The sequence below is a fragment of the Mastigoproctus giganteus genome, chromosome 8, assembly GCF_048544385.1.
Source record: "Mastigoproctus giganteus isolate SK-2022 chromosome 8, ASM4854438v1, whole genome shotgun sequence".
NCBI lineage: Eukaryota > Metazoa > Arthropoda > Arachnida > Uropygi > Thelyphonidae > Mastigoproctus > Mastigoproctus giganteus.
Window position 1 is genome coordinate 63,054,463 of NC_143582.1, and position 24,705 is coordinate 63,079,167.

Genomic DNA, 24,705 nt, shown 5'->3' on the forward strand with positions numbered 1-24,705 from the left:
CGTGGACAAAAGAGCAATGGGACACCGTCATCTTTTCTGACGAATAGAAATTCAACCTGACTGGCTCGGATGGGAAACGATATGTCAGAAGACGAAAATCGGAGGCATACCATCCTGACTGCATAACACCGACTGTAAAGTTCCCCGCCGGTCAGATGGTCTGGGGATGCATAACAAGCAAAGGGGTGAGACAAATTAAGTTTATTAACGGAACGGTGAATGCAGAAACCTACACTGCTATCTTGGAGGAGTGCCTGGAACCCGTTATTAGGGACCACCACACAGACGTCCAAAACTGCATTTTTCAACAGAATTCAGCACCTTCCCACACAGAAAAATTGGTAAGTTTTATGCTATTTAGATTTAATGATGAGTTTGTCTTCTTATCTCACAAGGTTTAAAACATCTTGCACCAATGTTCTCCCTCAAGGTTGTTCTGGGTTGGCCCATGTTGTATTGGGTAGTCAACTCTTCAACAATTCTGCGCCTGACCGTCTGTACGAGTCGTCGGACCCGGCGCTCACCTCTAACATCAACCTTTCGCTGACCTTTACAGTTTTTCAGTCGGGTCGTTGTTTGACCATTTTGACGCCAGTCCTGGTACACTTTAACAACAGCGGCTCTCGAACACCCCACCAATTCAGTCGTTTGGGAAATCTAGGCACCAGCTCGTCGAGCACCCACAATCTGTCCTTTATCGAACAGTCCGATAAATCTTTCCTTTTACCCATCACACTCGGAATTTTATTACCTATTGAACCATTGACACCTTATATATGCTACGTAGGTCGACCAACTCCGCACTCTGGTACCTCACTTGGTCAACGGGTCGCAGTCAGTTTTCATAAGGTGATCCTAATTCAGTGATCACTCAGTGTATATCCCATCTAACAAATGCATTTCGAACATTTCTGCAACCCACAATGCAGAGCAAAACACATTATTTGCAAAATTCACAAGCAATGCAGTTTTTTTTTTTCCCACCACTGTATTTAAAATTTGACAAACAAAAGGAACTCAATTTATTAATGTAATGGTTGGATTTAATAAAAAATATATTTTTTAAAGTGTTATTTTACTTTTTTTTATTAAAAAAACTAATTGATAATAATAAATATTACTTGGTGATAAAAGATATTTATATTAGAGTTAAAAAAAATTCCGGGAAAATCTTAAAAATATGCCACATGAAATTTTAAAGATTCTGTAATTTTTCGTAAGGTATATTTATTCGTTTTAATTATATATTCTTCGCAAACCTCATTGATATTCGCAAACTTCATCATTCGTACTTCACTTATTTCTTTGAAACGTAATATATTAATTCGCAAATATCTATAATAAATATAACAGAGGAAAACCAACGTTCGTGAGAATTTACCGTTCTGTATGGTACACACAAGGATAGTGACGAAGATGACACAAACAGGTTGAGTTTCCTGTGACGCTCCACTTTATGGTCTCTGGCTTCTGCTATGTAATGCTGTTGCTGTGGGCTTCTGTTCGATTGCACAATCACCAAACAGTACCTGCGCCTTTTTAATGAATTCGCCAACCAGCTAAAGTTTAGCTGGTTGGCGAAGGTCCGCGGACCACCGGTGGTCCGCGAGAGAATTTTGGTAGTCAGCAGAGTAATCTGAATATATTTGCAATTTTCGTGTTTATTAAAATGTTTCATTATATTCTGATTCTACTTTTTTGCAATTTTCGCCTTATTACGTTGCATGTTTATAGAAGGTCCAGTGCAATATCCGGTATTAGCGATGCTTTTATTGTAAAAAAATATAGAAAGCTATTTCTATTTCTTATCGATGGCCTAGCCTGGGCACGGCGCAGTTCGCAGGTAAGTGACCAGTGATATTTTTATTTTAACTGTGCACAGTGTGATATTTAATGGCATCAAAGAGCTTGAGTTTGATAACTATCTTATTTCTTGTTTGGTTTTAGATTCAAATAAAATAACCCCAATGAGTGAGAAAAAGCAAGCAAGCATTTTGCGCTTCTTAGGTAATACATCGCGTTGTCATGAGTTGGTTAATGAATCGTTAGTGTTAGTTATTTGGTTTTTAGGAGCATTAGCAACTAAGGCCATATTGCTCCGGGATATGCGGTGGTCATTCCCTGACCTTTCCGCATCCTCCGTATTTGGTGGTGACGGGCTCGAACCCCGGTCTAATCAAAAAGTGTGTGCTACACACTGCTGCTCCTTCCCACCTGGCTACGGAGGCACCCAATTTAATGAATCAGAGCCTCCGCAGCCACCGCAAGGCATCATCAGGAAGGACATTAGAACTGGAGGCGGAGAGAAGAAAAAGTTCAAAGTTTCAAGAAAATATGATGCGGACTACTTGAAATTTGGATTTATTCAAGAACCTGGAAGTGAACTGGATCCACGGCCGCTTTGTATTATATGTTCTGAGCGTTTATCCAATGATGCCATGAAACCTTCGAAACTCGGCAGGCACTTGCAGTCAAAACACCCAGATTTAGCTAAAAAGCCAGTTGAATACTTCCAAAGGATGCGTGAAAATTTGCAAAAGCAAAAAAGTCCATTAGCAACAATGATTGTTGAAGATAAGTCCTTAGTAAAATCTTCTCATTTGATAGCACTTTAAATCGCGAGATGTAAAAAGCCGTATGCGATTGGAGAAGAATTAATTAAGCCTTGCTTGTTACAAGCCTGTGAAGAGGTTTTGGGGATACAGGCTCTCCAGAAACTGAAAGGAATTCCTATGTCCACTAACACTGAAGCGCAGAATTGAAGACATAGCCAAAGATATTGAAAATCAAGTGATTGCACTTGTGAAAAATTCTACGTTTTATTTAATTCAACTTGACGAATCAACAGGCATAACTAACAAGGCAGTTCTTCTTTGTTTTGTGAGGTTTGATTGTGCCAAAGAGAATTAAAGGAAGAACTCCTGTGTTCGCTAGTCTTGTCGGGTAGAACAACAGGCTCTGAAATCTTCAGTGCACTTAATGGTTATTTCCTGAAACAGTATTGAATGGAAGAAATGTGTTGGGATATGCACAGACGGTGCCGCAAGCATGACTGGACATCGTTCAGGAGTTGTTGCAAAAGTGAAAGATGTTGGACACCCAGACATCTTGTTTACTCATTGTATTATACATCGTGAGCAACTTGTGGCGAAAAGATTATCTCCAGAACTGCACGAAGTACTCTCTGGTGTTTAATTAAAATGATAATTAAAATTGTAAACGAAATTCGCCACAAAGTGCTCAAGGCTCTCTCAACATACTCATGTTCTTCTTCACGCTGAGGTGAGATGGCTGTCGAGGGGCAAAGTACTAACCCGATTGTTCGACCTGCGCCAAGAAGTCAAGTTATTCTTCCAGCTGAAAAATAATTCGAGGTTCCGTGATCTCTTGTCCGACAATGATTGGCTAGCCAAGCTTGCATACCTGGCAGATATTTTTTTTCTCTGTTAAACGAGCTGAACACGTCCTTGCAAGGACAGCTTACGGACGTCTTCACACTGCGAGGCAAAATGGATGCATTTCAAAAGAAGATATTGCTGTGGCAAACGCGGTTGGCTGAAGAAGATCTGTAAATGTTCTCAAATTTTGATGATTATATGAAACAGGAGGATGTCAACCGACAGGTAACAACTCTTGTTTGATTGCACTTACAGTCGCTCACTGACTCTTTTGGTCTTTATTACCCAAAGGAACAGGACCCCATACATGGAAATACGTGGATAATAGATCCATTTTCGGCGAAAATCGAGGATAGTAAGTTGAACATGAAAGAAAAAGAAAGAAAAAGAAAGCCTAATCGATCTATCATCCAACAACAGTCTCAAAGGTAAATTCCACTCGTCCCTAACAAGATCTCATTTTTGGCTTTCCGTAAAAAGTGAGTACCAAGCGCTGAGTGAAAAGGCCATCAAAATACAAACGGCTCTTGGTGTTGCAGTAACGTCATTGGAGCCAAGAATCCAACAGCTTATTTCAAACAAGCATCAACAAATGTCACACTGATTATTTTGCTATAATTAATCCTTTATACACCTCTATGTCGAGGTGCACTCGATATTTGATAATTGTTAATATTAATTGTTTCTGTTAATTCTTTTTTAATAAAATGAAATTTGAAATGTTTTTTTTTTTTGCATTTTTCATAATAAATATATCTGCGTTTATTAATATACTTTTTTTTATCATTATATACGGTCATTGATGCTGTCCACTGAGGGGTGGGTATTCGTATACCAGAGAAACATCCTAAATGGATATTGAGGATTTTTTTTTTAATGAATGTCTACTGGAATCCACTGGAGAAAAGCTGCTTCATCTTTTACATTGCGAAGTTGTTACACTTTCATTGTAAGCGTAAATAGAATCTATACTTCTCACTTTAAAATTAATGCAAGAAACCTTAAGCTTAATACGGTGCACATTCTGAGGTGCGTTTTTGTGTACAAATATGCATAAACTTACTCAGGATAATTTTCCACATTCTCGCAGAACGTGTCCCGTGAAGAAGAAGCGCAGAGAGGTTGTCCGTAACTATCGACAGGAGGAGCAAGAGGTCGCGCCCCACCGACGTAAGATACTTGTTCTAATTCTGGTCTGTCGGGAAAAACTGGCAGGTCAGGTTCTTCTGTAGTATTAGGAAACACTAGCGGTCTCTCGGGGCGAGGATATGAAGCACTCGGTGGAATAACGGCAAGAAACGTTGATATCTGCAAAAAGAAAATTAGAGGTCATACTTGGTGCGAGTCCTGGTTTACAACAACACACGATTTGTCAGTCAACGATGAAAGATAATATCTATTTAAAAGTCAATGAATTCTAACTTAAAAAGTCGACAATAAAGTCATTTTATCTAGTAATTTGCGGGAAGTTGTAAACAACAAAACTAATTTTTAAATTATCATTTAAAGCTAATTCGTGGACACCACTTTCTTCTGAAGAGCAATGATCGCTTTCCAGCTGATGAAGCCTAGCGTGCACAGCAAAGATTGGAAATGGCGTATGAGAAAAATATAATTTAATTAGCGATATATCAAAGGCATATTAGTTCCTTGCACTTTCGCGATAATCTTCTTCTGTTGTTCAATTAAAATGACTATGCAGAATTATTTTTTTATAATCAAAATATCAATTAAGACAGAGAAAAGAGTTCATATTAAAAATAATAATAAATTCAAAATCAATACGAAGACCCGATAAAATATAATGGCGCACGTATAAGGATGCAATCGAGTTATGGGGTTTTGTGACTACCACAGAGAAAAATTCCCCCTCTAATTCAAGCACAAATCTTAACAAATTGATTCAAATAAACTTCTTGATTATAAAAAAAAAAAGTTTCCGTCCAAGCTAGCACAGTATTCGTATTGAATAGCTAATGGAGAAACAACTTCTCGTTGAGAAAATATAAATTATCGTAAAATTATAAACCTAATATCCTAAATCTCTTAGCTAAAATAAGACTTCTTTATGTCTTTGATTATGAATTCAGTTATTGACATTCACTAGCATGAATTCAGCTGTTTTCTTTAATTAATCTTACTAAATTGCTTATTCAAAATTTCAAATCTAATAGGGAAAAACAAAATAAAAAGTGCTTTATATTTTAATTATCCAGCTTGTCTTTCTATATATCAGTTTAGCATTAGCACACCAACTCATTTCTGTATCTGCATAATAATTGTTCCAAATCCCAACCTGCCACCCCTCGTTTTTCATTACATTGAAACGTAACTAGTGTCTCCGTCACGTGACAATATGCGCGTGCGTGTTACTGTAGCAACTTTGGTCAGATTGTCCTGATTGCATGCAACCGTGAATATCAAAAATAAGTAGGCTTCTTTCTGACATTAATTATAGCCCGATGACTGCTACTTCCTAATCGAATATTAAAAATAGAAAGAGCTTATTGTTAAGTAACTCATGTCCTGAGGCGAGTTAATTAAAAAGGAAGCTTATGCTATTTTTAAAGTTAGAGTAGGTTTACTTCATAATTCCCCCAGGTTCTTTAATTTGTTTTAAAACCAACTGATTTTAATGCTTATTTATACAAGGGTTTTTTCTGTGTGTACGTGCTGCAAATGAGCAGTTAATTAGTAATTACGTAATAAGTGTAATCCTGCATGGTATAGCCAAGTGTCGGTGACACCCACACGGAATTTCATGAATGTGTCTACGTCATCCCTTTTCAAGATGATTTTTCTCAAGCCATGTTCCTGAAATACATAAAGGTAAGCGTTCTGTTAGTTGCAATCCACCATTATCCTGCTAGTTTAGTTTCATTTTTCATATTATTTTTTAGATTTTTTAAAATTTATTCTCTCTCTGCAGCTGCATTCAGCTGGAGAACTGAACACTTTCTCGCTATCCTATACTTACTACCCACTGTTTACTTCGTACGGTATTTTGCTTTTATAATTCTTTCTATTATTTCTCTAATATGCAATTAGAATTATATTTATTACAGTTCATACGAATAATGCTTACATATGTACCTAGCTTTCATGAAGTATGAATGAAATACGCAGAGACTACTTTATTGGTCAGAATTCAGATAGTACAGCAGCTTCCCCCCCCCCCCCATGGCTTCAGAATATCGCTCCGCTAAGGGATCATTTTAATCACCTCCTTGCATTCTAAGTCCACTATGTTCATCTAGCTGCAACTCTACCTGTGTACATCAACCTATTAAATCTGAGCGTTAGCTTCGATTATTTCGAGACCAGCTGCTGAACTAAAGAATTGGAGGTTAATTGTATTCGACAATTCATTACCAGTAATGAGATCTAGCATTAACTGCCACAACCCTGAACTGCTACAATCTGAAACAAAATTAATAAATAAAATAAGTTAAGTTCAAATCTGTGCAAGAGACAAGTATTTCGGGTTGACAGTATACCGGCAAGTGTAATGAGACGTGGAATCAAATGCATCAGACCACAAACAGCGAGCGCTATTCGATCGGGTAAAATAGGTGAACGAATATGCAGAGATAACTATGTCTACAGTGAAACTGAGGTGCGAAGAGGCGCATAGAGAGCCTCTCATAACATAGCCTAGAACAAGGGATCGAAATAATCAATCTAGGAAAACGCGACTGTGCGAATTCTGTTCATGTGGAAAATTTAGAATTGCAATTTTACTTCTTCCATTCTATGATAAATGGAGCGAGTTCAACAACTCCATCAAAGAAAAGACGCTGTAGTATTAGCAAATGATGCAAGAAAGAAAGCTTACACGCCATCAGCCAAAAAAAAAAAATATTTTTTTTGTCTGAATTGCTTATTTAAGTATTCAACTAACAGAAATTGTCGTAGAACACGGGTTCTTATACTTTTGGATAAAACACTAAATGAATTTGTATGCCCTCCCTGCGGATAAAACTGGTTTAATTTTGGTCAGAATTGGGTAAGAAGTAAATATATACTGCTTTTTTTTTATTACGCTTTAATCAAAGCAAAGGCTGAAATTTATGAACAGCGGATTTAAATATTTTCTAAAATATATATGCAAAGTATTAAAAAATAGCGTTTTTTAGCAATATATAATAATTTAAAGAATACTGCTATTGGCAGTTTAGCATTAGCAGAGGCATACGATGCAAGAAAGCAAGCTTATACAGCATTAGCCACAAAAAAAAAAAAAAAACCCTTCCACTCATTCATTGATTCCAAATGTCTTGTCTAGTTCTGCCTTGAATTTATTTAAGCTGTTATTAGAACCCTTGTACCAGTAAGCAGGTGGAAAACAAATTCGGAAGCGTAGTATCATAAGAAGTCTAAGCTCGACTGTCTGAGACAAAATTTTAAAAAAAATTTCAACCCCCTTTAAAGTTGCTCATCCCCTCATACTGAAGAAGTTCGTAACACAGTTGAGAAGCCCTCATGTAAAACTTACTTATTACTGATCAGTGGTGCCCTCTAGTGGAGTATTCCGTAAGCAGTTATGAAAAAAAATGCCTACGCTCTATCAACGTATGTTATACTGTAGGCAGGGCCGGCTCGAGGGCATGTGGCGCTCCTAGGCCTGTTTGGTTTTCAGTGCCTGATCATTTTTTTTAATTTTAAATTTTTAAGCTTTATAAATTTTACAAAAGGGTCATGTCGTTATAGAACATTTAAAAAATCATACATAAAATTAAATTTACAAACTTTTATTTACGAAAGGTATATAACAACAATAAATTATTCGAAAACTAAACAAAAAAATTCTTGAATAAAATATTTAAAATTATACTTATAAAATAGGTGTATAATAATAATAAATGTAACAATTTTGCAAAAACAAAGCAAAAAAAAATCTTAAATAAAGTATATAAGCTGTCTATAAAGTATAAGAATAATTATTGAAAATCGTAGCAAAAAACAATTTTTTAACTAAATTAACACTTTTCTGGCCTTTACTGTCACAAAATTTATCAATTCTTCCATATCAAGTTATTTTAAAATATCTCGTTCAATCAATAATATTGTTAAACCGTCTAATCTTTCCTGAATTAGTTGTTCTCAAATGAGTTTTAATAAATTTCGGTTTCGAAAAACTCCTTTCCGCGCTAGCCACAGAGACAGGCAACGTTAGGAAAATGCGGATAGCAATGAATAGGTTTGGTAAGGAAGATGTTAATTGCTGATCACAAATGAATTGGAGAATTTTCGAGGGTGACATTTCTTCATTTGAATATGAACAGTAAAGATATCTAATTTCGGTTATTTAATTTTTCTAGTTTATTGAATGCTCCAGACTGGTTCACAGCTGTAGCGTGATAAAACGGAGTTTGGTGCGAAAAGTGAAATAGGTGCCCCAAAAATAAAATATTTGATCAAAACGGAGCCCCATGCAATACGGCGCCTGGTACGAAAAATCAAATAGGCAAACCAAAAACAAAAAATGCTAAAAACGACGCCCCTTGCAATACTGCTTTGAGGGGGGGGGGCACTGCTCCTACCACCAACTCTTCGATTCTCTGGTCCTCTTTAATACTATTACTTTTTCTACGATGTTGGCGCTCCAAAGCCTTTGCGCCCCTAGAGCCGGCCCTGACGTATGTGTAAAAGTAATGTTAATTAACTGTAGCGTGGGTTGAGTGAGATTTAAATAGATTTTCAAGGAATTAGCCATTTACACATTGGTTAATAATTTTGAAGAATGATGCTCGGAAAATCTGCCAGATATATAGTCGCTCTATAGTCTGGCTTAATATAAACGCCAGCCACTGTTCAATAAGACAAAAACGTTTCTGACAAAATTGGGACGCAAAAAGTGTTCGCGAACAATGTTGACAGATGGGAGATTCAACGTTCACGATCTATTTGGACATTTTTTAAAAAGAATATCTAACTGGACTTAATAAGTACACTGGCATGAAAAAGTTAAGATAAATGGTGACAGAAGTGGAATAGTGAGCAAAATAATTGGTTCAAAAGTATATTATGTTATGACGTAACACTCATAAGATAATGTACTTTCTAAAATGAGCAGATTACCTCACGCGTACCTTACATCTTAATATCGAGTGCAATAACCGCTAACAGCCAGGAAGTACACACGCACACACACGCAAGGGACTCTTGTGCTGTGAGTGTAAAAATCCAATTTTAATTGAAGTATTTCTCTCTCAGGAGAACAGCTCATAACTTACGGAATGAGGCTTACTGAAGCTTCTGTCTTACTAAAAGAAACAATTCAAATCTCAAAGGAGAGAACTAATTCGAATGCCAAATCCAAATTTTGTAGGCATGGGAAGTTTAATGGAGCGAGTTTTATTATGATAATTCCTGAAGCTTATCTATTCTACTCTCCACGCTATATTTTCTTAATTAATTTGTTCTACTTCATTCTGTTCCCTCAATATAAAAACATCTAAAGCTTGGCAACCATTCTCGATTATACAGCATTACTCTGTGCTGTTTTCTGATGTGAAAATGTAATTTTAATGATATTCTCCAGACGCAGTTCGCAATTATTCGGTCATTTTTTCTTTAGATTTCAAGTAAGCCTGAGAACAAAAAAATGACTTTCTCGTTAAAAGATTTCATAAAGATTATGTGGAGCAGAAGAAAAGAAATTTAGTTAATTATAGCTATTATCAGAAGCAACTATTTTGTAATCCGTACAACCCCTGGGTTTTACCGTGGTGCCATCTAGTACCATTATTTGAAATTTATTCGCTCGGAATAAACCATCCGAATTGTAGGAGTGGATTTTTATACTTAATTGTTAAAAAATAAAATGCAGATAGTTTACCAAAGAATGAATTCTCAAAACTACGGAAAACTTTGGAATAATATTAAAATAATATTATAATTTTGCGAGCAACAAAAATAAAGTCCTTCAGAATCAATTAGACATCGTTCACAGCCACTCAGAAACACTTATTGGAATAATGTTTGTGGGATATTGTGCAGTATTTCTGCATACAGATGAACTAGTGTTTATCGCTGTAAATGTATGCATTACTCCAGAAAATAATTCGCCAAGGTGTTGGTCCTGACATGTGCACTGTGCCAGAGGCGCATGCGCTGATTTGGGTGTCAGAGGCCAAGTTTGCATCTTCTTCGGGAAGAAAACCTTGAATCCTCACCTGAGACCGGCTTACTACGTCTACTTGTAAAAAGACGTGATTCTTCCAGATGTCAGCCGGAATCGAAGAAACATTTTTCTAAACAGGTAGTAAGCAACAAAACAATGGAAGCTACCAGAAATGGGCGTTTCTCTTTTTTATACGCGAAGTTTATTTATTTATTTTTTTTAAAGTGAGTTATTGCTTATTTCTGTATTTGTAGTAGGAGAAAAGATAAGGTCGCTGAATGTTGTTTGTTTGAAGTATTTTTAAAATGATTATTTAGTCAACAGACTTGTTTTGAAACAGGAAATTATTATAACACTGAAAAACTAGTTTTGTTTTGTTTTTATCAGTATCGATCAATGCTATTATTTAAATAATCAAGAGATTAATGCTGATTTACTCCACCGATTTTTAAAATCGGCTAAAACAATTCTTTCTGTAGAACTACCAAAGCATCTGCGTGTCTTTGCCTTCTTCGTTTATCTTTGCGCATTAACGAAATAGTTAATGCTCAAGGCTCTATATGTGCAGACAAGATTTTTATCTCTCAACGTGTTCCGAATAAAAATAATCTAAATTTTCGAAAACAAAAATAGTATATCCTTTCTTCCTGAAAAAATTCGAACTATACCTTGTTTTTATTTTTGTTTAAATCTATAAATAGTGTCAACTGCCGCGTTTCTTAACATACGTTGCGAGGATAAACATTCAACAGGTGCACATTTTACTGTGCACCTGTACTATTACTTTTTCTATCTTTCTTTAAATTATACCCCTTGTGAGCCGGCCTCGATTCTTGGATGTTTTTCGTAACCTCCCCAAAGCAAATCTTATGCATGGCTTCATATCGAGAATCGACTTTTGAATAGCTCAGCTGTGTATGGTAACGTTCATATTGATAATTATTATTTTGACACTATTTCGTATAAATTTGGAGCATTAAGTATCAAGATAAGGAAGTTATATCGCGCTACTTGACGGCATTTTAATTAATTGGGATTTGTCACCCAAAATGCAGAAAATTCGGCTTAATGAGTACACCTATTGTAAAAACTTTATAATGAATGGCAGCGAAGTTTTAAGGTAATTGCGCGAATAGCACTTTAACTACGCAAAATAAATATATAAAGTTATTATATTAATGAGATTTTCGTTATGGTAAGTCTTTTGCCCATTCTGTATTTCTGGCACGTCCTTATTGCGGTTGTGAGGTTGTGGTAATTGCGATGTCACTCAGTTCTTTTTAATGTCAGTGGATAAGAAAATGGGAGTGTAGAAGTAAGTACAGAAAACCAGTCTTAGTAAGCTTCCTGTTTTTTTTTTTTTTCTCGTCAATAATTCTGTGGAACTAAGAAGTAACAACGCAATGCTGAACTGGAGCATTTATGAAAAATCCACGTACAGCATTCACTGTCATATTAGAATTCTTGTTCTTTGCACTGCATCCTTAAAGCATTTCTTGCAAATTGTGCATCGATCGGAGGATGCACAATTTGCAAGAAACTAACAACGACATTTACAATTTAAAATAAAGCTTATAAAATTCTTCAGCTCTGTTCCACAGCGCGCTAACTAAAAAGTTTTTTAAATTGCTTTTGAAATTGGAAATGATAGAGGACTTAACTTCCACGCTACTTCACAACTTTCTAAAAACTTTCAAACTTTTTATCCTATAATTCTAATGTTTCTTTTACTTTTCTTTGTAATGATATCGCCATGGTATTGCACTATAAATAAATATCATTTCGCTTATGAGAAGTATAATAGGATGCTACCACCTTTTCGCTGGTTATGATTGTCTTCTCTGAGAAGATGGGCAGGCACTTTTCCGTGCTAACTTAGTTGAAATCTTGAGTACGTAATTTCAAATTACTTGAAAAATTTTAACGATCAAAATCCCTTCCATTTGTCCAATTCAGTAAAGAAAACACATGCTACAAAGACCGTTTTTTCTTCTTTTTTTTTTTTTTTTCACCAGCCATTTTGAAATTCCTTTTAAATTTTCCTAAAAAGTGAATGAAAATGTCCAGGATAGAAATGATGTCTTATGTAAATAGAGCCATTTCTCGAATAAAATCTTACATTTCAGATTGACAAACTGTCAGACTTTGCGAGACACTCCTCTCCTGATATCATCTTTATCAGCGTTATTCTGGTTATTTAGATCTTCGACTCATTCGCTCTGAAAATTATTAAGAAATGGGAAAATCTAGGACGAATTTTAAAACAGTTGGTGAAAGTACAGTATAAGCTTTCCTATAATTCCGCTATTTCTTTTCTGTTTTGTTTTCGATTTTTTTATTTCGCTTTTTATTATTTTTCAAAATAAGCAAGGCGCATTGTCGAAGTGCACGACTCCTGAGCACGTGTTCACAGGTTGATATTTAGGTTTCGCAGACTGAAAAATCCTACCTACCTCCTGGAATCTGGTTCCTTCACAAATTGTACACTTCGTCATTTCATTTTCTCAGGTGTGTGTTTATGAATATCTGCTCAAATTCCTTATCATATTAACCTCGACCTCCCTTAATGCTACATCTTTTGTTCTATTCTGTGGCCTCCGTAGCACTCAGTCAGTTACCACCCCCATTTAATTTGTAGCCAATGAGATAAGATCGTTAATGCCCAGTAGGAAAAGCGTAGGTAAAAGAACAGAACTCTGGAAAACATCAGTAGTTTAAATTATAAGGCATAGAGCCATCACACGCAGTGAGCGGTTAGAGAAAACTGACTACCCACTTCCAAAAGTTGGAAGGCAAACCATGAGATGGAAGCTTGTTTAGAAGGCCTTTATGCCAAACACGATTAAAAGGATTAGAAAAAGGAGTTACATTGTCCAAAGCAACTGCTCGAATTTCTCCAAACTTAACCATGGAATTTATCCACAGGTGAGTAAAGTTAGCCAGGTTGTTAGAAGTGAATTAGCACTTGAATTCATATTGGCGACAGTTGTTAGGCCTGACGTAGCCGAGTGGTCAATGGCAAGAGTGAAGGAGCACACGCTGTTTAATTGGATCCAACTGGTTCAAGCCCGTCACTGCATAATACGATTAACGATTGTATTCATGATTTATTGTAAACTCCCCTGACCTGGTGGTTTTGCTTGAGTATAAACAAAGATAACCATTTAGGCCTGACGTAGCCGAGTGGTCAAGGGCGCGAGCGCAGTAGCACATGCTCTTTGAGCGGACCAGTATTCAAGTTCGTGGCTGCTAAATACGATTAACATTAATTTTGTATTGATTCATTTATTGTAAACTCCACTGATCGGAGTATAAACAAGAACTTTTTTTTTTTAATCAAATGGGAAGTTTTGAGAGAGAGAGCTCAAAGGTTGATCTACATACGAACGATACAGGTTCCGCATATTAACTTCTTTTTAATAGATTATAGCGAGCTTTTTTTTTATTTCTCTGAAATAATACAGCAGTCACCGAGTTTTTAAAAACGATGCCACCTGATTTTGGTGATGTAGCGGACAAAAAATAAATTTGAGAAACTTGGCAATTGCTCATTAACGTTTTCGAGGGTTCGTTTCTTCTTGACAGGGTATTTTCAGACAATCAGGAATTTCCCTCAATTGTCTTTGGACGTGCGTCATTTTCAAAATATAAAACACTGCTAAAAATGTGTGGAAAGAAAGGCTAAAGAGCATAACTAGTAATGTATTTTATCGTTAAGTGCGCATTTAATAGGTTATCATGCTCCTTTACAATTCTTTCCACATTAATAAAAGAATAAAATCCAAATATCTTAAAAGCAGAATGAATTAAACCCGATTGCTGCAATGCTAAAAATTGCATGGCCTATTTATTATACACTGTGAGTGATCACTGAATTATGACCGCCCCTATGAAAACTGAATGTGACCCGTTGACCACGTGAGGTACGAGAGTGAGGAGTTAGTTGACCTACATAGCATAGATAGGGTGTCAGTGGTTCAGTTGGTAGTAAAATTCCGAGCGTGATGGGTAAAAGGAAGGATTTATCGGACTTCGATAAAGGACAGATTGTGGGTGCTCGACGAGCTGGTGCCTCGATTTCCCAAACGGATGAACTGATGGGGCGTTCGAGAGCCGCCGTTGTTAAAGTGTACCGGGACTGGCGTCAAAATGGTCAAACAACGACCCGACGGCAAACTGCAAAGGTCAGCAAAAGGTTGATGTTAGAGGTGAGCACCGGATCCGACGACGCGAACAGGCGCAGCACTGTTGAAGAGTTGCCTAACCAATACAAAAAATGGGCCAACCCGGAACAATATCTGGCATGATCAAGCGTCGCACGCTTGCACGTATGGGCTATACCAGCAGACGACCCCTGCATCCTCTCCTAACCAAGGTTCATCGGCGTAAAAGATTCGCCTGGTGCAAAGAGCATGCAAGTTGGACGTTAGTAGAGAAGAAGGTGTGCTGGTCGGATGAGGTGCACGGATTTGGCGTCAACATGAGGCTCTTCATCCATTACGAATGGTATCAAAAGTGGAGGCGGTTGTATGGTGTGGGGCATGTTTCACTGGCAGGAACTTGGACCCCTGGTGCATGTGGAACAACGTATCACTGGTCTCCGCTATCGTCAACTGCTTGCTGACTGTGTACACCCCGCTATGTTACACTTTTTCCGGAATGGCGATGGTGTCTTTCAAGATGACAATGCGCCGAGCCATCGGGCACTTGTTGTGCAGGAATGGTTTGAGGAACAGTTCTGACTTGCAGCATATCGATTGGCCTCCAAACTCCATCGATATCAATCCCATAGAGCACTTGTGTGACACTATAGAAAAGCATATCAGGCGTCTGGATACACTAATCACTTCCATACCTGCATTTCTGACCGCAATTACACACAGCTTGGTTGACCATACCTTCCGAACGCTTCCGACATCTTGTTAAATCAATGCCACTTCGGATAGCTGCTGTACTGAGGGCAAAAGGAGGACCCACGAAGTATTATGTAGGTGGTCATAATTCAGTGATCACTCGGTGTATATTGCAGCAACCGTGCGTCCGGGAATGCCCTGCAGTTGAACAAAGCGCTACTTCTCCGCCCAGCTGCATGTTACGTTCTGCTGATTCATTCAGGCACAAAGCACTTATCTGCGCAATTTACGAAGAAATTCCAAATGGATGTTTATAAAACAGAGGGAGGCCATTTTAAAACGGAAGTTGATATTCATAACTGAGCAGAAATGAGTTTAAGTCTAAAATCCGGGACAGTTTAAAAATAATCCGAAAAATGAAAATACACCATGCTTAGGTACTCTAAAATTAAAACAAAAAAAAAATTAAGACAGATAAAGTATGGTTTAACTTTAATATATCGTAAAATTAATGACTTTAATATATTTGAGGAATAATTTAAAAATACTTCAATGAAATAAAGCCGAAGCTTAGGTTTTTTACTTAAATATATTATTGAATGTTTTCTTGCCTAATCATTTTGATCATGTTATAAAACATATCCATACTTCAAACTTTACATAATAATAAATTTTAGTTGTTATTTTTACATTCAGACAGTGCCGTTCATCTGACCACTGAACATTTATTTATGAAAATATTCTTTCAACATTTCCATTGTGTGTGGAATGGTAAACAAAAAGCCACATAATTTTTCGATTTCTGAAGTTTGGTATTGAAACAAACTTCAAGTCAAAACACGCACATACTCATGGACTGTAACAAGATCTGTTAGTCCAGCATCATTTCTCGATTTCCGCTCTTCTGAAGTGAAAGAAAACTGACTAAATAAACCAGTCTTTCAATTTGAAATGCATATAAATCATCTTTTTATACCTCCTAAATTGGTGTACCTTATAAAAGCATCCATTCCACAAATTCGAATTTACTGAAGGGTTCGGCCCATTTTTCTAGGTACCCTCACAGGTCATTCTGTAGATACCAGCTGTTTCATCCATAAATTATATCATTTGTTTCATTCTGAATCTGTGATCAGTTAAAAATTTTCAAGCACTTTCTTCACTCCCTTTACAAGCAAGGGAGAAAATTTTTCTTAAATGTCTAATTTCAAAATATTGATCATTTGATGAGCGTAACTCATGTTCCGAGAGAGAAGTGGGGCGAAAATCGGGGCTTCTGGTCACGGAAACCTAAAGCTAGTTGCGCTGTGCTTATTATGTCTGTACAAGCAAACTTTAACAGTTTTGAAGTGTGTTGCGCAGAGATGAAAAACCCGAAATAGCTCGCTGGAAAAACCATCCTTCCGCCTCAGGTCGGCCAACTACAGCCCCGATTGAAGAAGCCTTAAAGTCATCCAGTCTACGACTGTAAGTATAAGTTCACAGGTTTTGAGTGCCGAAAAACCCAGAATATCTCTCTGGAAAAACCCTACGCCTTCGCCTTGCATTGGCAACTACAACCCTGAGCGAAAAGACAGTAATACGAATTCCTTTGACCACCCATGAGATTTGAACCTTGACCTTTAGTGACAAGTGGTGAAATCTCTATATTGTCAAGGAGAATAAAGCTATGATTAACGTCATGGGTAATAAGTACCTCTTGGAAACCACGGTTTGTTTTTTTGTTTTTTTAATTGTCTACACTGAAAAATAATATCCATTTGTGTCCCTCACAAAAATCAATACCTATACAGTACTGGCACTGATTTTTGTGAGCGGCTGCCGTAAAATGTATCTTTAGAATACCTTCAGTAAAAAGAAAACGTTTTCTTCTTTGTATAAATAAGGGTGTCATCGTTTCTTTGATGTTCCTGAATCATGCTTACATCCTTGCATAAGTCCGTGAAAACAGCTGCATACCCCAACAAACACAGTGATCAAATACTCATAGTGCAAACTCTATTCAGATGCTAAACTCGTTACACATTCACGTCACTGTCCACAAGCGGAAGCTAATGACCTGAGTCGCAAAATGAGTTGCGCCATGAAAGCAGTAAGACGGGCAGCACAAACAGCATTCCAGTTTTCGATCATTATTGCAAACATCACTCTTTGATCAAACCTGTTATTCGCATAGCGTTATTCGCATTCGTTATGCACAATGTCACGAGTACTACAGTGCAGAGACAAATACAGAGCATGCACTGAAACATCCACTTTGGACTGCGAAGGAAAGAACGCGGAACAGTGTACTAACATTGTAATATCATGACTAAAAGAGTTACTTAGAGAAATGATTCCGTCGTAGCTTATGTATTTAATAGGTTAATGGAAGAGACCAATCAGTGTTACTAGGATAACTAATTCGAATCCACAATAAAGCTAAATAAAAATTGGTCCGAGCATCGACTTGGCCGAATGCACGCAATATAATACTCTACTTCAACATTATGTTAGTGTTGCATGGACACCCGGAGAAGTCTACATGCTCTTTTGCTTCAAGGATAGGTGGCAGGTGTTACTAAACATATCAATGAATATAGTAGTCCCACAATATAAAAGAGGACTTATCTGAACTTTACTTTTCTTAAATAATTGACCGTTAGTAGCCATAGGCAACGCTGCTCTGCAAATCAGTAAAAATATATACTGTATATATAAATAAGTTAATTACGAAATTTTATTTTCTGTATATCTGCAATGATTATTTCAAAAATAACAGACCTTTTGTTCCATCACGTCAACTTGCCATTATTGAAAATTGAGATGTACTTTTTCTTAAACCAGGGTGTTTCAGAATTGCATTCTACACATACTCTAAAATAAGTTCCTAGTAAACGTGTCTCAAAAGTCTTTATTTCTGACATATTAAGCATTAAACATAAATTAGAAAACATAAAAAGAAACTAAAATAAACCTCTAAAAAGAAAGCACCTGAAGCAGCTGTTCAAAGTGACCTTCGTTTTGTTCAATGCTGCGTTCAGCATGACATAATAAAATAAAATAAATCGTGTATTTCATGTGATCCACACAAAGTAATCTAAGGTCGTCTACTGTGTTAGGTTGGGTAATCGTGTTGAACATCGTTCAGAGCCATTGCCATGATTTTTCCTTAGCCATTGCCATGATATCATTTACAGAAATCTTTCTCCCTTTTTCGTTGGTTATACCAAGAATTTCGGAAGAGTAGCAAAAATGGGATGCAGTATGTAAATCTTCAAACTCATACTGCGCCTGACTCTTGAAATATAAAGATTGTTTTCATCAATCATTTTGAATTTAGATACTGCCTTGTTTTCCAATAAATTCTGAGTAACGTTTTTGAAGTCGATCAGTAGGCTCTTGTCTTTCAGCTTGATTCATTATTCCTTCAAGCTGTTCATCCAATGTTACTTCTTGCTTACAGATCCCACAGACACTCACTTAAATTTCTTGTAGGTTACAGTTCGGAATTATGTCACCATTTTATTATTCAGTTCTTTCACAAACCGCTTCGACGACCGCAGTTTTATGAAGAGTGAAGGTGACAGCACTTTGGTTAAATCAACCAACTTTTTCAGGAATATTTTTTTCGAACCATGTATTGAATTGCGCTTGGTGGCCACTGCTTCTTGCGGTGCAATGCTGACGTCTTACTTTGATGTCCTATTGGCACACAAACAGCGTTTTCATGTGATCAGATGATATCAAGCAGAATGTACAATGCTTTCAGGTTTCCGTATACAATAAACTCGTGCTCATTTTGCCAAACCTTTTCAAGGTTTTCACACGGTTCAGGGCCTTGTGCCTGAGGAGGCCATGGACAGCCTCCGTTCACTTTGTTGACGGGAGTTCCTAAGCAACCGTTAGTGGAACAGCATCACAGCAGTAGACAATGGATCTTTCTGGGGGAAAATATAGAACAAATTCTGTCAGATTTTCTCTAACAAGAATTGGATGTACTTGGAAAGAACAAGTTCTTGTTTTGTATACTGGAAAAGCATAAATTCTATACTGGCACGTACCAACGTTATATAAATTACATGGCTATTCAAAAAAAAAATAATAATAATAAATAAAATAAAAATAAACTTTACAGAAATGGATCATTCTCGGATTCTGCATACAATACTTGGTATAAACCACTTATGAATGTAAAAGCAACAAACCACACAGACCAGTATAACAGGATTGACTTAACAAATGAATTCAGGAGACAGTTTTATGCTAGCAGAATACAGGGTGTCTCAAAAATATTGGTACAAACGTTTAGGGGAGGTAGGTAACATCTAAAGGAATGTGAATCGCATAGGAACCCATAACCGGAAACGTCACGGGAAAGTAATAGCAGAGGCACAAGAAGCAGAAATGACACAAGACAGTAATTAGTGGCAAACATTTATTTGACATAATATTAACAGTGGAGTACGAGATGGATGCATTTCATGATGTTACAACAGATGCTCGAAGGTTCTACCATGAGACGCGATGCATGCGTGACACCGACGCAGCATGGATTGGCGGACACGGTCGAACACATCTGGAGTTTCTTTGACATTCGCAGACGAGTCTCGCCACGCGAGATCCATTTCCGTCTCATTTCACAGGCGATTCATACATGATAGATTTGAGGGCCCCCCCACAGAAAGAAATCAAGGCTCGATAAATCAGGTGAGCGTGGGGACCAGGCAATGGGTCCACCACGGCCAATCCATCGTCGCCCAAAACGCCTGTTCAAATGGTCACGAACACACCTTCCATAATGGGCAGGCGCCCCGTCATGTTGAAACCAAATGTGGCGTCTCACATTTGCTAGAACATCGTCAAGTAACCCTGGTAGAACTTGTGCAAGAACGATCCGATATATAGCGGAGTTCATGCGGGATAGTAACAGGTATGGGCCGACTAAGCAGTCACCGACCATACCTTCCCACACATTTATTGCGAAGCGATGTTGTGCCGCATGGGGGCGCACACCGTGTGGATTTTCGTGAGCCCACACATGAGCATTGTGCCGATTGAATAAGCCTTCCCGAGTGAAATAAGCCTCATCCGTGACCAAAACAGGCTGAAAATTTCAATCTTACACACTTTCTTGGAGAAATCACTGCGCAAAAGCCACACGTGCAGGATGATCTTGGGGGAGCAGTAACTGAACCCTTTGGAAATGAAAGGGGTGTAAGGAATCGTCGTGCTGTACACTGCAACGAGACACTCCTAAGGCAGATGCAACGGCACATGTGCTGGTAGTAGGATTATTCTGAACGGCATTCAACACACTTTCTTCCATGGCGGGAGTTCGCGTCGAAAGTAGTCTGCCCGCACTACTCCTGTTACCTCTAAATGATCCATAATCGCACAAATTTTGATGCACACGAGCAAACAAACGGTGGACCGGTGCATGTCTGTCTGGGAAGCGTTCTCCATAAATTCGTTGAGCGGCTCGTCCATTGCCCTCTGCTAATCTATACACTAGGTGCATGTCTGCCAGCTCACAGTTCGTATATCGATGCATGCTCTTCGTGCGGCGACTAATGCTTGAATGAGTAAACCAGAAATTTTCGTTCTCGCGAACTGATGAACAGCGCCGTGTACCGACTTACGGTGACGTTTCCGGTTATGGGTTCCTATGGCATTCATATTCCTTTATATGTTACCTACCCCCCATAAACGTTTGTACCAATATTTTTGAGACACCCTGTATAAGTAAAAATACTCAGCATCAAAAGTGCTGTATCTGAGTAAGATGTTTTTCTGCACCATATATAGATTTCTGTTGAGGGGGTGCTGTTGCACAAACTTGACAGCAGATATTGCATCTTTCAATATTCTGGCAAAAGACTTCAAATATGGGGCTATTCAGAAGAAACAAGCTGAACGACACAGCAAACTAATTAAGGTAGGTGATGCCTGAGAAACTGATTCGAAAATCTGTTCTCTCCAGAGGAACCATATAAACTTATGATACGAACAGGGCTTGTATATGATTCTCACTGTTAATATTGACTATCTAATGCAGGTATTTTCATACACTGGTGTACAAAACTTAAGGACCGGTCCGGTTTTCACCTGTAGCTTCTCATAAGGATGGCCTGCTTATGGGAAAAGCATACTAAAGGAACCTCGTGAGGTAGAGAAATGACGGAAACAACACTGACACAACAACGAAAACAAAATGGTACAGAGTGATTTTATTCAAAAATGGCAACATGACACTGGCTGCCATGATATAGATGCATCACTGCCAAAGATGGAACAAAGGGAAGAGGTGGTCCTCAGTAGGAGATATGGCCATCCCTAATGTCGATGCAGGCTTTGCACCGCCTGTCCATACTTAGAACAATGTTGTTGATAAGTTCTTGCAGTAACATCGTCCATTCCTCTGTCAACGCTATCTTCAACTGGTGAACATTTTCTGGTGAGTGAGGACGTAGGTGCCGCTAGGCGTCTCCCCAGAGCGTCCCATGTGTGTTCGATGGGATTTAGATCGATGAAACGGGCAGGCCAATCCATACGAACAATGTTCTCACTTTTAAAAGCATATCAAATAAAGTTCGATGGGGTGTGGCGTTATCATCCATAAACACGAACTCGGAGCCAATGGCACCTCGGAACAGACGCACATGGGGAAGGATTACATCAGTACAGTAAAGTGCACCGGTTACAGTACCGCCTTCGAGTATCTGGAGTTGTGTGCGTCCATCCAAGATAACGCCTCCCCAGACGAGAACACCTCGATCGCTATATCGATCCCTTTCAGTGATGTTTGCAGAGTGATGCCGTGTGCCAACCTCTCGCCAGATTAGCTGACGTCCAGAACTGAGACTGAATCTACTCTCATCAGTAAAGAGTTCCTTACCCCATTGCGCTGCTGTCCAGTCCTTGCGTTCAATGCACCACTGTAAACGGTGTCTCCGATGGGCAGGTGTTAAAGGGACACAGCGTACTAGCCGTCGGGCAAACAGTCCATCTTTGTGGAGTCGTCTGACCACAGTAAACCGCGATATCCTGCGTCCTCTGCTTCTGTGTAGCTGGTTTGCAGTGGATCCCGCTGTCCGGTGTCGGTCCCTCTTGCCCTGTAGGAGTATATAGCGGTCATCATTGGGCGTTGTTTTTCGTGGATGACCATCACTGGTCCTTCGAACAGCTGTACCTGTCGTTCTGAAGGCCGACCACGCACGTGAGACGATGCTATGGGCGATACCGAACTCTGCAGCCACACTCTTCGCACTTCGACCTTCCCAATTATTCAACCCCATGTAAAGTCATCCAGATGTTGTCTACTGGCGATTTCGTTGTCTGTGCACTGTATGAAACCAATCGAACGTCTGTAACAATCGTGCTCACCATTCGGTAATTTGCACAAAACTGCTGAACTGCTGCTTTTATCTGTTCATGTGAGTCCTCTCATCAAGATTCAAATTTTTGCATGTGCACCAGCTTTCTACTGAACGGCCACAGTTATGCAAGTTTCCACAGGCTGTTTCGTTTGCTTTTTCGGTTGTAACCTTTAGAAATAGTGTTGGTCCTTAAGTTTTGCACACCGGTGTATATACGGTTTGCATAAAGTTCTTTTGTCTTTCGGACAACTTGATAGCTATTCGCTTAATTTCTCGCTTTGGGTCAAGTCGTTACCTCATCATAATTGACAAATAACCTATCCAAAATATTTTGCAGCAAATGGACGTAATAAAACTCAAATTTTAAAACAAGGTTTGTGTATAAATACATGGAAATTTTAAATAAATTTTTTCTGTTTATACTCCGGCACGACAACCAAGTCAGTAGAGTTTACAATAAATCGTCAATACAAATATTTATCGTATTTAGTAGTCATGGGCTTGAACCCCGGTCCACTCAAGGAACGCGTGCTATGCACTCTCGCTTCTGACCACTGGGCTACGTCAGGCCTTTTTCAGTAATAAGGTATCCCTCAATAGAGATAGCAGAAAAATTAAAACCTCGTTGAAGTTGCAATTCATTGATATCAGTAGGTCTGATTCAAACTAAAGTAATTATTATTTTACCATCATTCATAGTGATTTATGCTCCAATAGAAATCTGAATACAAATGTGTGTGCATTGTCTGTAAATATTTGTATTCTGGGCTGGTTGCATATTACAAGACGAATAAAAAAAAAAAAAAAGATCCCAACTAACTCGCGAAGTGGGGCGGACTACATCGTCGTTTCAGAGTGGCTATGCTGAGTTAAGGACTTAAGATAGTCCTTCCACTGTTCACGGGATTTGAACTTGGAACTTCCAGATTAGTGACACCGGACAAAACTACTATACTATCATGGAGGACTGTCCATCTGAGCTGCTGAAGGAAAGAATACTTCATTCAGATTGTAAAAAAATAGATAGAGTTGTTAAAATATTATTATAATATTTAATTACAAAAATAATTGATTACAAAAATAAATAAATAAAAAATATTGATTACAAAAATTAAAAATGCATGCCATTTAGTAATTTTTTAACATAACTAAATAAAACAGGTGGCAGTACTACATCAGATCTTCGAATATGTAACATTTAAGGAACATCAACGTCTCAAATATAATTTTTTTTTATAAACTACCAAGATTAGTTTCTCATATCTTTGTATAAATATAAAATATAAACATGATAACCTTTGTATAAATCTCCTTTACGAAACTGGAGAACTTTCCATCAAAAGTCACCATTTGAATTCTTAATATGAATATGAAATTTGGAATGAAAGGATAAAAATTTTAAAGTTAGTGATGAATCTATGTATTCATTAACTGATAGTTCAATATGTGCACATGCTAACTAGAGGAAAGGGCGAAATAGAAGTGAAATACTCCAATAATCTGGACAAGAAACTTGCAGTTTGATGTATCCATCAGCACTGAAAAGTGAAAATTGCAGCTTCAGCTGCATGCAAAGATTGCATGTATGAAAAGTCATGATGGAGATGCATATAACTGGTATTACCAGGTGTGGAGCTCAGACCAGGAAAATTAGTTCTTTCTGGTTTCCATATGTATGAAATTTGTGCTTGTGCTCTTGGTTGCTTCTATTTAGATAATCTTAATAGTTTAGACGGCAATTTTAATCGCCAATTTTAATGTAGTTTCAATTCAAACAAATGCCAGCTAAGCTCAGCTGGCCAGTAATGACCGCCATAACTTAATCTGTGATAATTGGGTCATATTTGTTGTCAAATGGTAGCCGAACTTCATATGTTAAGAGAAAAATGTTCCTAGAGTCCTTCGAGTGGTCTGGGAAAGTTAGACTTAGTTGGATGTTTCTGACGAGAGAATAAATCATGAAAGTTATG

The 24,705-nt window shown here is 37.9% G+C and overlaps 1 protein-coding gene across 1 annotated transcript in view; it reads right to left on the minus strand.

Moving 5' to 3' along the window:
* The window catches only part of LOC150081573 (protein spaetzle-like), a 38,486-nt gene that overhangs the window by 8,402 nt on the left and 5,379 nt on the right, over window positions 1-24,705 (minus strand). Inside the window, exon 2 of the mRNA XM_090379418.1 lies at window positions 4,462-4,706. Coding sequence (XP_090235544.1) covers window positions 4,462-4,706 — 245 coding nt within the window. The remainder of the gene's footprint in view (window positions 1-4,461; window positions 4,707-24,705) is intronic.